This window comes from Urocampus carinirostris, chromosome 13 (genome assembly GCF_059441175.1).
Source record: "Urocampus carinirostris isolate Australia breed hairy pipefish chromosome 13, RoL_Ucar_1.0, whole genome shotgun sequence".
In the NCBI taxonomy this organism is placed as follows: Eukaryota; Metazoa; Chordata; class Actinopteri; order Syngnathiformes; family Syngnathidae; genus Urocampus; species Urocampus carinirostris.
Genome location: NC_142361.1, coordinates 3405635 through 3420032, shown reverse-complemented (window position 1 = coordinate 3420032; position 14398 = coordinate 3405635). Strand labels below are relative to the sequence as shown.

The 14398-nt window shown below is 40.1% G+C and overlaps 1 protein-coding gene across 1 annotated transcript; it reads left to right on the top strand.

Moving 5' to 3' along the window:
- Positions 1-648: 648 nt before the first annotated feature.
- synpo2la (synaptopodin 2-like a) lies at positions 649-13020 on the top strand. The gene is made up of 4 exons (XM_088351939.1): positions 649-750; positions 6184-6335; positions 6463-7166; positions 10057-13020. Exons 1-4 carry the CDS (start codon positions 649-651, stop codon positions 12609-12611), a joined length of 3513 nt encoding a protein of 1170 aa, XP_088208065.1. The 3' UTR covers positions 12612-13020.
- Positions 13021-14398: the final 1378 nt, after the last annotated feature.

The window sequence follows — 14398 nt, the reverse complement described above, 5'->3', positions numbered from 1 at the left end:
AAGAATGATTGTAATGCACGTCAGTCTTTGCACAAGTGAATTGCAACAGCCATGGTCTTTTAGCCATTGTATGCTAAGAATACATCCAGTAAATAAAACCTATGAAGAAACGGCTCTTGCTTTGTCAGCCTTTTTATGAAAACCTGCCTTCTCTGTATCACTATGGGAAAAGCTATCCATCAGAACTAGATATTTCTGACACGATTTATTTTTATTTTTTTGCTTGTCTAGTAAGAGGACCTGGTGGAGCAGGAGAAGTAGTGACTATCTATTTTCAGGAGGCTATCAGGAGCTCAGAGGCATAGTGCCGGTTTGAGTGACAGGACATGTGTTGCGCCCTTACTCATTTGGGGAAAGGCATTCCTTGGTGTAAGCAGAACCCCCTCCCAGCACTATTGTGCGTGTATGCTTGTATGAGAGTGTGTGGACGTTCAGGTATGAGCGTGTTCCTCTGGGCTGGACTAAGGAAAACATCAGAACCTGCGTTCAGCATTGCAGGAAAAGTGTAGGGTGTTGCCTTTGAGGGGGGCCCTTGCCGCTAACCATGGGGCAAAAGCACTGAGGGCCCCCACAAGGGAACGACAATAGATCAAAAGAACAGGGGCAAGATAAAAAGACAGAAAATAGGTTATAAAAAAGAGCATCAGAATGGTGGCAGAGGAAGTTTTGATTACTTTATCTGGAGGAGCGCCATGGGGCTTCCGTCTGCTGGGCGGCGTAGAACATCATAAACCACTACAGGTGGCTAAGGTAAGATGGAGCTTTTAAAAGGAAAATTCAGATCTTTTTTACAAGTTAAGTTATGTGAGTGAAAGTTGAAGGCTATAGGTTTGACACAAGTGGTATAAGGTGCAAGGAATAAGTGTCGTTCATGAACGTAACGGCTTTTTGAGCTGGATCTTCGAATTTAATTTATAAGGTGGACATGCCATTGGTACTGTGATGGATTGAAACTGTCACGTTATCTAACATTTATGTGGAAACACATGCGGGAAATTTTGGGATTAAGATGTCGCATGGTGCAATGATTCTAGGATGACGCAAGCATTGCGGTCTGCTGGCCTCTTGATTTTTATTTTGAATATTTTTCGTTTTAAATGTTCTGCTTTTTAATATACAAACGTGCACATATTAATATCAAGGAATCAATGTCTTCCTGTTGTTTAAAATTATTGCCTTTAACACACAAAACATATGACATCTTTTACAGCTTTTACAATCTCAAATTATCCAAATGAAACATGCTTTTCATTGAGTATTGGCTGAGCAGAATTCTGTGTTTGGTCAAAGAGTGGGTCATTGGGTTGAACAGGGTATTTAAGCTCAGTGCAAAAAAAGTAAGATTGAGTTCAGAAAAGATCAATATGTTATGTTGAGATTTTACAATTCAACTTTGGCAGCTAATATTTTTAATGTAAGATTTTTAGTCAATTATTGAAAAACGTGCTGTCTGTAAGTAAACAGTTAGCTCGATGGACATTTTTTGAGGGGTTCACGGATGAATACATTTTATGGTTCCTTGGCTTTCAAACTTAACCTTTGGTTGGGGCAGTGGGGCATGTCAGCCCAACTCAGGACCGTTCTAAGTGCAGATAGAGATTTAAAAGCTATACAAAGACCTACAAAAATGTGTCTCGAAATAATACATTGAATGTAACATTCGAAATTAAACTAGAGTTACAGTTTTTCCCATCTTTCTCCACAACTGTGCCATGGAATTTAGGGTGGATTCTGCTCAATGCAGACCAACAAACACTATTGCTAACACTTCTTAGCCATACCGCTGCCCCAATACTGCTGTTGACAGCACGAATGCCTGAGATTACCCCTACAGCAAGTAAAAAGCTACAGCTTTGTTTGGTTCTTGACAAAAATATTACTTTTAATCTCAATCAGACTATAGAATAAATTATAATATGTATTCCTGATAAGTGTCATCAGCCAATTGTGACATATTTAAGATGGACTAGAAGAGTCTGACAAAGTAACTACTTAAGTCAGATGAAATTAAAAAAAAATCAGTACTGGCTGTTATATAATAGATCAAAAATCTATTTTTTGATATTCAACGACTCAAAGAATATTGGTAGGGAGATGTCATGGCAATGAAGGAAAAACACAGTGAAGTTTGCAAGCACATCTCTATTTATTTTTTACAACATAGAATCAACACATAGCGTACATTGCGCCAGAACATTTAAGTAACTACACACTTTAAACCTAAGTCTTATGGTTGAGTGTGTCTGAAAGCCCGTCACATGGCTCCCCCTTCAAACATCCAGAAGGCAACCTACTCCCTGCATTTCTGGTGACTAGTCTCCCTTATGAAAACAGGTTATTTTTCCAACCGGTGCTTATAACTGCTGCTTATTTTTCTAACTAGTGATTATGGCTGCTACTCACTGCTGGCATTGAGAGTTTCTCAGGCCTTCAGGGTAGGTGCAGAGGTGAATGCAGCATAGAGATTTGGCGGTGATGGAAGCAGAGGCCTCGTTTATCCCTTTTCAATATCGGTATCGAGTTTGCACAGTTCATTATCTCCTGAGGTACATCTGACACACTGTTCTGTAAAATCAGCTGACATTTAGCCAGAAGAACCCAATCAGCCTCCTCTGCTAATTTAGTGTAGTCCGAAGTCACGAGTTGCCCATCATGAAAGGCACAGGAGGCAAAATTTTCCATAATAAAAAGAGCAAGAAAATGAAGCCACCTTCATTGGAGCCCAGGAATCACAACATTTTGTCCATTAGGTCAACACCAGTGTCTTCCCCCAGTCCATTGAGGAAGCTTTCACAGAGCTTGTCCTTCTGTATCCGGCAAGCTTAACCTCCTGGTCAAAAGTTGTTTAAACGTGTTGTGTTTCCCACTTTGTGGAGGCTTAAGCAAAAGTGGCAGAACACTACATTTAGTGAGCTGGTCAAGGTACGATACAACCTAGTCGTACCTCAAGCTGTCCTCGATTCCTCACACGTTAAACAGTGCTTTATTGTGCTGAAACCGCACGGCCAGATCTCATTGCCAAAACTCGAGGCAGTATGATCAAAGACATGACCGTTACTGATGCGAGCTGGGCTAATGTGGTGTGGAAGACACCTCTTCATCTGCTTCTGGATACAAGTTGTATGTCAGGGTCAGCAATGTGGCGAGGAAGTAATTGGCAACTCTTGCCAACACAGAATCAACACATAGTGCACTTCGCACTAAAACATTTCGGTAACCATCCTCCCTAACGGTAAGCCTTTCGGGTAAGCACGTAGGTCCTGAAGTTTACCACAATAGTCAAGTGTATCTATAACCAGGTCAAATTAATTTCAGACACAAACGTTGTCCCAAATTTTAGGTCAATCCAAAAAATATTACCTGAAATTTCAACATCCCTATATAAGTGCCGCACTTCAACAACTTAGTTATTTATCTAGTAGTCTCGGTGTTTATACAGAGATATGGGGACACCAAACTACTTTCAGGGCAAATTACAGCGTATCTTCTTCCTAAATTGGTCTGCTTCTTCACCCATAAAAGCAAGAACAGCATGGTCATGTCATAAACACCAACAGGTGCATAGGCACCAAGAATTTTGGGTTTGCGCCTGTGGACCCATCACTCTGCGTGTTTAGATATTTATTTGTGAGTGAGCGTGTATTTTTGTACCAGTGGTATGCGTTTGTGTGTTGTTGTGTGTGTGTGTGTGTTTGTGTGTGTGTGTGTATGTGTGTGTGTGTATGTGAAGGCATGTCGTATAATCAGTACTGTTGCGCTTTTTGACGACAATGTGAATCATTTTTCACCATAAAACCCTGCACCAATTGATTACATTAACGTGTGCAATTTGGCATCATCGCCATTAGCTGAAAACGTGCTATCACCCGCACACCTGAAGCCATATTCAGCTGGGTGGTTTTCAGTGCCACTCTAAATTGTCTTGATTCTGTGTTTTCAGAACTTGTGACTATTCAAAATGACAATGACCACATAGTCAGATAGCGATTACAAACACGAGCACATATTTACCAGTGCGCAGAAGGAAATGGCGAATAAAAGCTGCATCTCATAAAAGTGGATGAAAGCCCTATATTTCTGAACAAGAGTATCAGGGTACTTTTGACATCACCAGAACAAATTATACTGTCAAGAATAGGGCCAGATTGCAACACTGTTTTCTGTTGTTGTCATCAGTGGTTATCACAGTATTGGACCAAATCACAGTTTCATATCGTTATTACCTGGGGAATAAAGGGAACTTTTTGACCCAAAGAGCCATAATAGCAAAATCTAGAGAGAGCAATTCCATCCATCCATCCATCTATTATTTGCACCGCTTATCCCCAGTAGGGTCGCTGGTAGCTGGATTTAAACCCATGACCTCAGAACTGTGCTGTGGACAAGCAACCACTCAGCAGTGAAGCCGCTCCCATGCTATATAATTTTAGACAAAATTCAGCGAAACCTCCACACAAAAGCTAACTTTTTAGCACATTTTGTTTCTCCGTGTGACGTTAAAGGATTTGATCAAATTTATGATATGTGTCTCGTATCACCAAATATACAACTTTAAACGTGTCTTCCTCCCAGTTTCTGGGGATCATTGAGGATCATTTTGATGTTCCATGTTGTCAAGTTCTGCCCACCCATGCCGCTCACCGAATCAAATTGTTCTGTGTGCTTGGCTAGCATTTGTGGGTAATACAGTTTTTTGTGTTTTATCATTCAGTGTGTCAACATTGAACATACATTATTTAAAGAGCTTCCATATAAAAAAAACTCTTCAGTGTAGTCCAGCAAAAACGGGGTCTGTTGGTGTGACACCTTGACTCTATACTGTAGGTATAAATGCACCCTTTATATATCGGAGTTTGCATTATTAGAGTAACTTCAGCTGTCCACGCACCACATCCAACAATGAGCTTAGCAGAATTGGAAAACCACTGAGGAATTTGCAAAAGTAGGATTTTATCACCGAGCCATATGTACCGATGAAAAAAGCTATAAATGGCTCATAAGCCATAGGTTCCCGACCCCTGAATCAGCTGATACCAAAAGGCAACTGTAGTCTGTAACTTCCCCTGCTGTACTATCCAACGTCCTTTTTTGCGTCGCACTGATTGTCTTCAAAAAATGCCCCTGCAAACATTACACCTAAAGCAAAATGCGGATTGCCAGTGGTGTCGCACATAGGTGGCGCCCTGGGTGCACATGGCTTAGGCAATCCACTATAAAAATGGCTTTGCTAAAAATGAGATGTGGGATTATGTGTCAACTGGAATAGCTGAGGAATCCGCAGAATCTATTACTTGTAATAGGTAGAAAGGAATCATATGAGTTGATGTAAAAATGAAGTAATTTTTTGTTAAGGGTCATGTTGATCATCTGTTTAGGTGGGAGACAAAAATGTGAAGAATAATTGGTCTTGCTTATTGCCGCAATAATTCTATACTATTTAGGTATCCATCCATTTTCTGCACTGCGTAGCCTCGCTAGGGTCATGGAGTACTGGAGCCTATCCCAACCATTTTCAGGTAGTAGGCAGGGGACCCCCTAAACTGGTTGCCAGTCCATTTCAGGGCACACAGAGACTATCAACCATTCATATGCACATTCAGACCCACGGAAAATTTTGATCCGCCAACCAACCTGCCAAGCATGTTTTTGGGATGTTGAAGAAAAACGGAATGCCTAGTAGAAGCCAACACAGGCACAGGGAGAACATCCAAACTCCACCCCGGGAGGTCAAAAGCTGGGATCAAACCCTGGACATCCGCATTGTGTGGCTGACGTGATAACCACCCAGTTGCCAATCCACCCAATTCTTATCTATATTTTGTAGATATGACTTAATTTATAACTCACTTAACAAGTGATGATGTGAATGCACTTCCCAGTAAATAAGTGCAGTGTCAACTTGATTTGCCTGATGGTTTAGTCTTACCTGTCAAATAAGCATATCCATTTGCTGTATAAGCAAGTAAAAGATCAATTTGACACCGTAAGAAAGGTTCATAAGGCAGTACATGAGCATGGTTTTTAAAATGGTAGAAAAGCACCACACCAAGCTTTAAATGATCTCAGCGGATTCTTTTTACTAATAAAATACAAATAGTGATTAACTGCACTTACTGCAATTTGGTATGAAGACATAAGACTGATTTTTCAAATGACTGCAATTTTTCCTCGTTGCGGACATAGGTGCGCAAACGAAGCAAAGCCTGCAGAGCTGGGTTGAAGGAAACAGATGAGCTGGTATCCATCAATGACCAGCCATGTGATGCATTATCTCATGCACAGGCTATGGTTCTCATAGATGCCTCCCCAGGGATATTGCACGTTCGTGTTAAACGGTAGGACAGAAGAGGACTGATGAAATAAATCTTCACAGTCCAGTAGAATTGCAAATTGTTCTCTTTATTGATTCCTATTCAAATGCAATAATGTCAAAACCAATTGTCAAAACATTACTATTTGCAGAGTACCTGCCGGTTTCCAGTCGGTGGTGCTTGTGACCCGCGCCCCTTCTCCACGAATCGACAAGGAGTATCGTGCTTCCCTGCAGACCCTGTCACCCACTGACCTCCAGCAAGCCCCCATCCGTGAGATTCACCGTAGCCGATCTTCCCAAATCAGTGGCCTGACTTCACCGCCAGGTAGCGAAGCTTACTATGGCGAAACTGATAGTGACGCAGACATGTCGGGATACGAAAGACAACGACGTCCCAAACGACGCAGCCCCAATTCCAATACAGGTAAAGTGATGGTACGGACCTCCCCAGAGGGGGGAGAGACTTCAGAGATGAGTGGCTATGACAGCGCCCCAGATGCACTCTCTTATCCAAATTTGACAGAAGGACATGTAATAGGTGGAAACAGAGGGCTGCCCGAGGTTGTACAAAGGAAAGCGATCTACCAACCTGCTGTTTCAGGAATGTGGTCCTCTCAGACATCCACGGAGACCTCCTCCATCATCTCGTCAGCAGATGACCAGGGGCCAGAAGATCGACAACAAGATGAGGACTTCCTGGAGTTTGCTAATGTGCCGTTGGTATCCCCTGAAAGAGCAAAGGAGGCACGGATGCTTAGCTCCCGTAGCCAGCTAGTGCCTATGGTGGGCCCTGTGAATAACCCTGTTGACGAGGAGCTTACAACAACCTACATGGAAAAAGCCAAGCAAGCAAGTAAGGTCAAGCAATATAAGAGGTTTTTACACTGCAGGAATTTAGGAAGGTGGTGTACAGCAGGGATGTCCAAACGTTTCAGTAAGCGGGCCATATTTGGTAAGGTTAAAATATTTTAGGGCCACAGAAAGCAAGGTGGCCAAAGGGCTACTCCATCTTTTGGTGAAACTGAGATTTATTTTTTTGGGGTACAAATGTATTTTATACTGGGGGCCACATATTATTAATTTTATGACAAAGGCAGCAGGCCAGTAAAATTTTGATCATGGACCCTAACTAGCCCCTGGGCTAGACTTTGGACAAGGCTGGTTTCCAGGGTTGGTCTTTTTAGTGTGTGTCTAGGACCTCTTTGGGAAGGCTTCACGAGAACAATCTGATGTCCTTTTTGAGCTGAGGTACTCAGTTCAGGCTGCTTATATTGCTTGATCGGGCCGTGAAACTGATTTGCAGATGATAGATGCTCTTACTGTTATTTAGTTTTTACCTTTTTTCAACTTGGGACGATTATGTTCCATTGAATAACTTTTTTACCAAAATAATTCCAACAAACCAATCTGTGTTTGTTTCCACTTGGTGTGAGTTTTCAATTTATACGTCCACATCATGCGTCTCCAACATGTTCCTTGCGGGCTCTAGGTAGCCCCCCAAGAACACCCGGGTAGCCCGTGGATAGGTTTTGAAAAAAGCTAGCGATGGGTTGTTTCAAATTTTAATAAATTTTAATTTCTAACTGACATGATTTTATAGTCATTGACTTAACGCCTAATAACTACAACATGGTAATGATATTGAAACAACATAGTAATAACATAAGTTTTCATTTTATATTTATATATATTTATATATATATATATATATATATATATATATATATATATATATATATATATATATATATATATATATAGGGTAGCTCTTGCTAATCAATAACAAAAGGTAGCTCTCATCTTGAACAATGTCAACCTTTGATCCACATAGTGTCTCCTCTCACTCAAATAAAACATTACCATCATATTTATTAAAAAAAAAAAAAAAAATCAGCAACCACATGTGTTATTGTTATCATGTTTGCAATACACGGCTGAAAACCAGCTCATGACATCCCAAAATTCTCCTGTTGTGGGTTAAGACACAGTCAAGAAGGATGACAAAAGCAGCCTGTCTTTTTAATGTTCCGATTCCTCGCCTGCGCTGGAAGTTCCTTAGGTCTAAACAATCCTATAGTAACATTGTCATTGGTAAATTACTGCTTACCTGTCAACTTGTACAATTTTTTTCATGTTTTACCAATTTTTGCTAAAATATTCCAATACAATCACATTAAGAAATTGATATGGTTTTGATTTAACATACGATTTTTTTGCCTCTTGTGCAGCTTCCGCTGCTCTTAAACATGCTGTGTCTTTAAGAGACTATTTGATGTCACTGCTGTTACTTTAGAAATGGGTTTTTCCACTAGTGTGCTCTGAGACCTTGTGTGCCACAGAAAATTACCCAGTTTTACCTTTGCAAAAAAGCATGCAGGGTGGCAGCAGATAAATATGTTTTTAATCTACAATATCTATTGAGTTTTTAATAGTTTTTCCATACAAAATACAATAAAATCCCACCCCAAACAAACCAAAAATTGACAAGAAAAAGAATGGAGTCAAGTCAAGTCAAAGTCCATTTTTTTGTGAATGTTTTAGAATGTGGTCAACATACAAGGAATCAAAATTTTGTTTCCCACTCCCCCATGCACAAATATGGACGACAATAAAGTGCAGATAGATAATACTCCACTAAACTGCAAATGATCTTTCCGCTAATCCTAAAATAAAAACAACTGAAAGATAAGATGCGACATACAGTAAAAAGTTCCAAGCAACAGCGATAGTGGCAGTATTATAAATAAAGGTAAAAAGAAAAGTAAACATGTAAAAATGTAAAGGATAACAGTATACTTAACGAAGAGTGTGGTGCATTTATATACGAATAGAAAGGCGTTCCAGATAGTGGTTGGGATAAAAAGTTTCCAAAGTTATTTCATCACTCATTAGTCACATTCAACCTGTTTATACTCCTCAGTATTATTTCACAAGAAATTGTGTCCATCATCAGTGTTTTTAAATGTTTATGACTGGATTATTCGGGAGCCTTCAGTGTTTCAAAATTGGCCTGAGTATTAAAAAAAAGATTTACACCACAGTTCTGTCTCCAAGAAAACTCACTCTCAGTGATTTCGGGAGAGTACATTTCAAAAAGTTTTCCATACATTCAACAACATTTTCCCATAGTAGTGCTATTTTAGAACATTTCGATAAAGAATCTCCTCTATCATTGCTACATATCTGAAATAAATCATCCCAGTCTGAAAAGTTTTGACGGAGTGAAATTGTTATTTTATATTGAATACAATGAATATTTTCTTCTCTTACATAATCCTTTGACCCCATGTTTTATTTTCAAAGTTACAGGATAGGTCCTTTTTCCAGGCCTGTTTGAGGTTATCCCCTGAAGTCTAATTTTCAGTGGCACATTTTATGACATCTGGGCGCTTTGTGGTGTATTACAGATAAATGGAAATAAAGTTCAAATGTATTTTTATGTTGACCAGGGGAGGGGTTTCTCACCAGGCAGTTTCTAATTAGCAATTATATGCAGAAATTACTGCAACATTCCAGGTGGAATTTTTCTTTAAGACTACCATAACAAACAACATGTCCATCTTCAAACAAGTTACTCACAGTGAATCCTTATCTCTATATTTACAGCACAGGCACATACAGTACATCATATTTTAAATATTGGTGTCTCCAATTCATGTTCTAACAAAATAAGTGCGTGGTCAATAGGTGCCTATTTTATGAGATAAACATAAAAACTAAGCTGTGGATTGTGCATTTTACAGAACTTAACCGAGGAGATACACAACAGGACAAGCAAGTAAAGGAAGCCAGAAACAAGTGCAAAACAATAGCATCCTTGCTGACTGACGCTCCCAACCCTCACTCCAAGGGGGTGCTTATGTTTAAGAAAAGACGGCAGCGTTCCAAGAAGTATACCCTCACCAGTTTTGGTAGTGTAGATGAGGATCAGTGCCTGGACTCTCAAGAAGAAGATGGAGTATTACCAGGAAGCGAGTCAGAATTTGAGGAAGATGGATTTTCAGCTGCTCCAGACCCAACTTGGGACAGTGACTATTTGGAAATGCTTGAAAGACGGGCAACTGCGGGTGTCGAGGGCCGTGGGGATAGGGATGAGGAGGCTCTGAGTCCAGGGTTGGATGCAACTACAGGGAAGGGTGCACAGTTGTTTGAGCAACAAAAGAAAAGAGCTGCTGAGCATGCCAAGAAGGTGGAAGAGACACAGTCTCAAGGGGCCCCTCAGGTAAAAAATGAGCAAAGTGAGGAATTTTGCCCTGACAGTCAAGAGAATATAGCCCTGGAAAATGATGTATACAGGGCCCAAGCAACCTTCAACATGTCTAATGGAGATCTAACCCAGGGAACAGGTGCAACTACTAGAATGGATACACAGTGGGGATCCAGGCCAGCTACTGCCTCTTTAGATATGATTATCGGGAATCCATTACCTGTAGAGACATCCGAACCAGAACCACCTGCAAGTAATGTTCTCAACAGAACTGCACGTCCATTCACACCTGGCTTCATTACAATCCGGGCTGCAACTGCTCCTGTGGCATTTAAACCATCTGTTACAAAGACAAATGCACGACCTACATCAGCAGCGGTTGCACAACCGGCATTTTCAAATGTCCCAGGGTCACCTATTAATGCTTCATCAGTCATGTTACAGTTGTCACCTGGTCCCCCAGTGTCTTCCAAAACTCCCTGTCTGGTAACTTGCACAGCACAGGCTTCTGTCATCTTAAGCCCGTCGACAAGTTCCGCTGTTGCAGAAACAAGACACACACACACAGCTCAACAATTAACCACTGCTTACCCCGTTCAATATGTGCCTCAAATGTCGAGTGCCCCATTGCAGCACATGGTTTATACTTCACCACAGCCAATGGTGTCAGCTACACAACAGTTAACGGTTTCAGCACCTATTCCTCCTAATTCTCAATTTCCTGGTTCTATTCAACAAGTTGCATTTGGTCACCCAATCATGCCAGTAGCTGTTCCTTATCCATCTCATGTTTCCATTACACCTGTAGCACCAGTACACATGGTTTCTGAGCCAGAAGCAATAGCTCCAACCCCTGTTTATGGCCCAGGACGTCGTACAGGCATCTTGCTTGAGGCCAGAAATCGTGGAGGAAAACCCAAACCTATGTTCAATGTACCGGAAGTCAAGAAACATTCTCCGAATCCCGAGTTGTTGACTATGGTGCAGAATTTTGATGAAAGAGCCACACATCACAAGCGAGGCCAACCATTCCCTGAAGATTTTTATGACTGTTCACAGGAAGGAAGTGGCACAGGCAAAATACCTCCTCAAGTGGCACCCAAACCTCGGATTGTGCAGGAGACCCCACAGGTTATTCAAGCCGGGGGAAAGGGGGCTCAGCTCTTTGCCCGCAAACAGAACCATATAGGTATGTATGAAGTGGACGCCCCTCCACAAAGTAATTTCAAACAGGAGATATCCCTGCATGGCACAGCCAAACCTCTGGACTTCCCCAACCGCTCAAATCCTTCCCAATGGAAATACTCCTCCAATGTGCGAGCGCCTCCACCTATTGGGTATAATCCACTCCTAGCCCCGTCTATTCCTACAGGGCCTCAAAGGAATGCAGGCAAAACAAGTAAATATAGTAGTAGGGGTGGATCCCAAAGAGAGGGCATTCAAGCCCTGGATTTCCTGAGAAGACAGCCCTACCAACTCAACTCTGCAATGTTTAACTACAGTGGAAGTGCTGCTACTCTCCCAGTCAGTCCTTCTTACCAGAACCAGAGCCAGGGATTCTACACAACAATGGTGGGCAGCTCATTAACATCACCGAAGCAGATACCCATAAAAACAGCCCGTACTTATGAGATCAAGAGATTCTCAACACCAACACCAATGTCCGCTCCAACTCTGGTTCCTAAAGTCCTCGCACCACGCTCAGCCACCAGTATTGGAGAGCGTATGAATCATTCTGACATGATCACGCCACCCCCTTGTTCGACGATCCTGGCCCCAGAAACCCAATTGACACAAGTCCCTTGCAGAGAATCCACTTCATTTTCCTCCCAAACAAGTGTATGTCCCGGCCTTCCAAAACTATCTGCCATGTCTCCACCGAACCCAGGAACTGGTCTGGCAACGCAATACAGTTCCATGTCTTACAATACTGGCCTTCAGGCAGCCAAACAGTTCCAAAGTGCTCCTGAGCTCAATATTGTTTCTTCTTTGCAACTTTTCAAGTCCAACCCAGTTCAAGCACCCAAACCACGTTTTGTTGCCTCCAAGGTGGGTGTTCAGCCTTGTGTGTGGAGACCTGGGGGATTTTAAGGAATTGGAAATTCATGGTTACACTCATCCTTTACCTCGTGTTGGTTTGCTTGTTTTACCAAAGAAATTGGGTACCATCACTATTTATATATGGTTGCATAATTGGAATGAGGTGTCTTCTGCTATATCAACTAGCAACCCTAAACACATTGTTAATATTGAACTTTGTATAGGGTCAAAATACAAACATATTAATTATTTTAATGATGCTGTTAGGTAACAAGCATAATTGTGTTAGTTTGCTATACTAGCAATTTGTACACCACCCCTGTTTAATCCAGCCCGCCGAATGAAACTGATCAAAGCACAATGACAATATAGAAATATAATAAATAATAAATACAGTACTACTTTTTAAACAAATGTTTTTTTCTGTCTTTGCTAGCTTTGTCCCCATTGTCCTATTGTGTGTCTCGTACTAAAATACCACTACAGAAATACTACAAAATACAAAAGAATAAAACCCTACAAAGTTAAATATCAAACGTAGAGCTAAAAGTTGTTAGTTGCAGTGGAACTTAATGTATTATTTTGCTTTTATTCTGGAAAAAAAAAAAACTTTGAATATACTACAAAAATACTACTATAATACAGAAATAATACATCAGAAAAACTACAAAAACTACTTCTACCGAAATATATCTACAGTAACACAAAAAAACGACAAAAAATACTACATTAATACTAATAGGGAAATACTCCAGCAATCACACCACATACACATCACATTAGAAATACTACCAAATTACTGCAGAAATATTATGACAGAAATACTGCAAAAATACAGCTACAGAAGTACTGTATTACAAACATACTACAGAAATACTGCAGAACTAAATATCAAATCAAATACTACTAATATACAAAAACACTACTACAAAAATATGGCAGGAAAAACATTTAGTGTAATACTACAAAAATCACGTAAAAAATTTTGCGAAATACTACTAATCTATATATCAAACTCAGCACTTAAAATAGTGACCTTATGTATCATTTTGCTTTAATTGTGAGCATTTCAAAACCTATTCGACGAGTCAAATCGTATTAAAAAGAAATATAAAAAACATGTCGATATCTGCATGTGCATTCGTTCATAAATAAAAAACAAAAAAAAAGGGTCCTCATGAGCGGATATTTTTAATTCAAAGGTTTGGCCGCCCCTGCTGTAAAGCAAAATATAGACCTGGTAACGAAATTAAATGTTTTTTTTTTAAATATGAAATAATGAATATAAATTTATGTTTGTCAAACTGAAATTATTAACCTCTGCAGAATGTTTGTGATATGCCTGTTTCACTTCCCTTTCTAGTCTCAGTTATTAGTCGGATTATAGTGTCATAACACAACAATGTCAGAGCTGCCAAAAGTGGTTGTTACAAGTACGTGTTACTGATACATTTATTTGATTAGAATGAATGTGTATTCTTTTTATTTTTTATGAAAATATGAAAGGGGAGGTTGATTTGCAGTGAGCACAAACAAAAAGGTTTTATGTAATGAGAGGCTGCAGGTAGTTGGATTTGATTCCTATGATGAAAACATTTGGGACAAATAAATAATGTAATATTTAATTACATTTTTGTTTTTAAGAAAGATTCTGAATATGTTTAAGTTGTGAGCACCCGCAGCCAGAAGATGTTATAGAAATGACAAGGAAGGATAAGGAATAAGAGTTGATGCACTTAGATATGTGTTTTTCTTGAATAATAATGCTTGAAAAGAAAATAGAGTGAACATTAGAGGTAAATCTGTTTATTTTTTACTGTATGAATGATGTGAAGGGT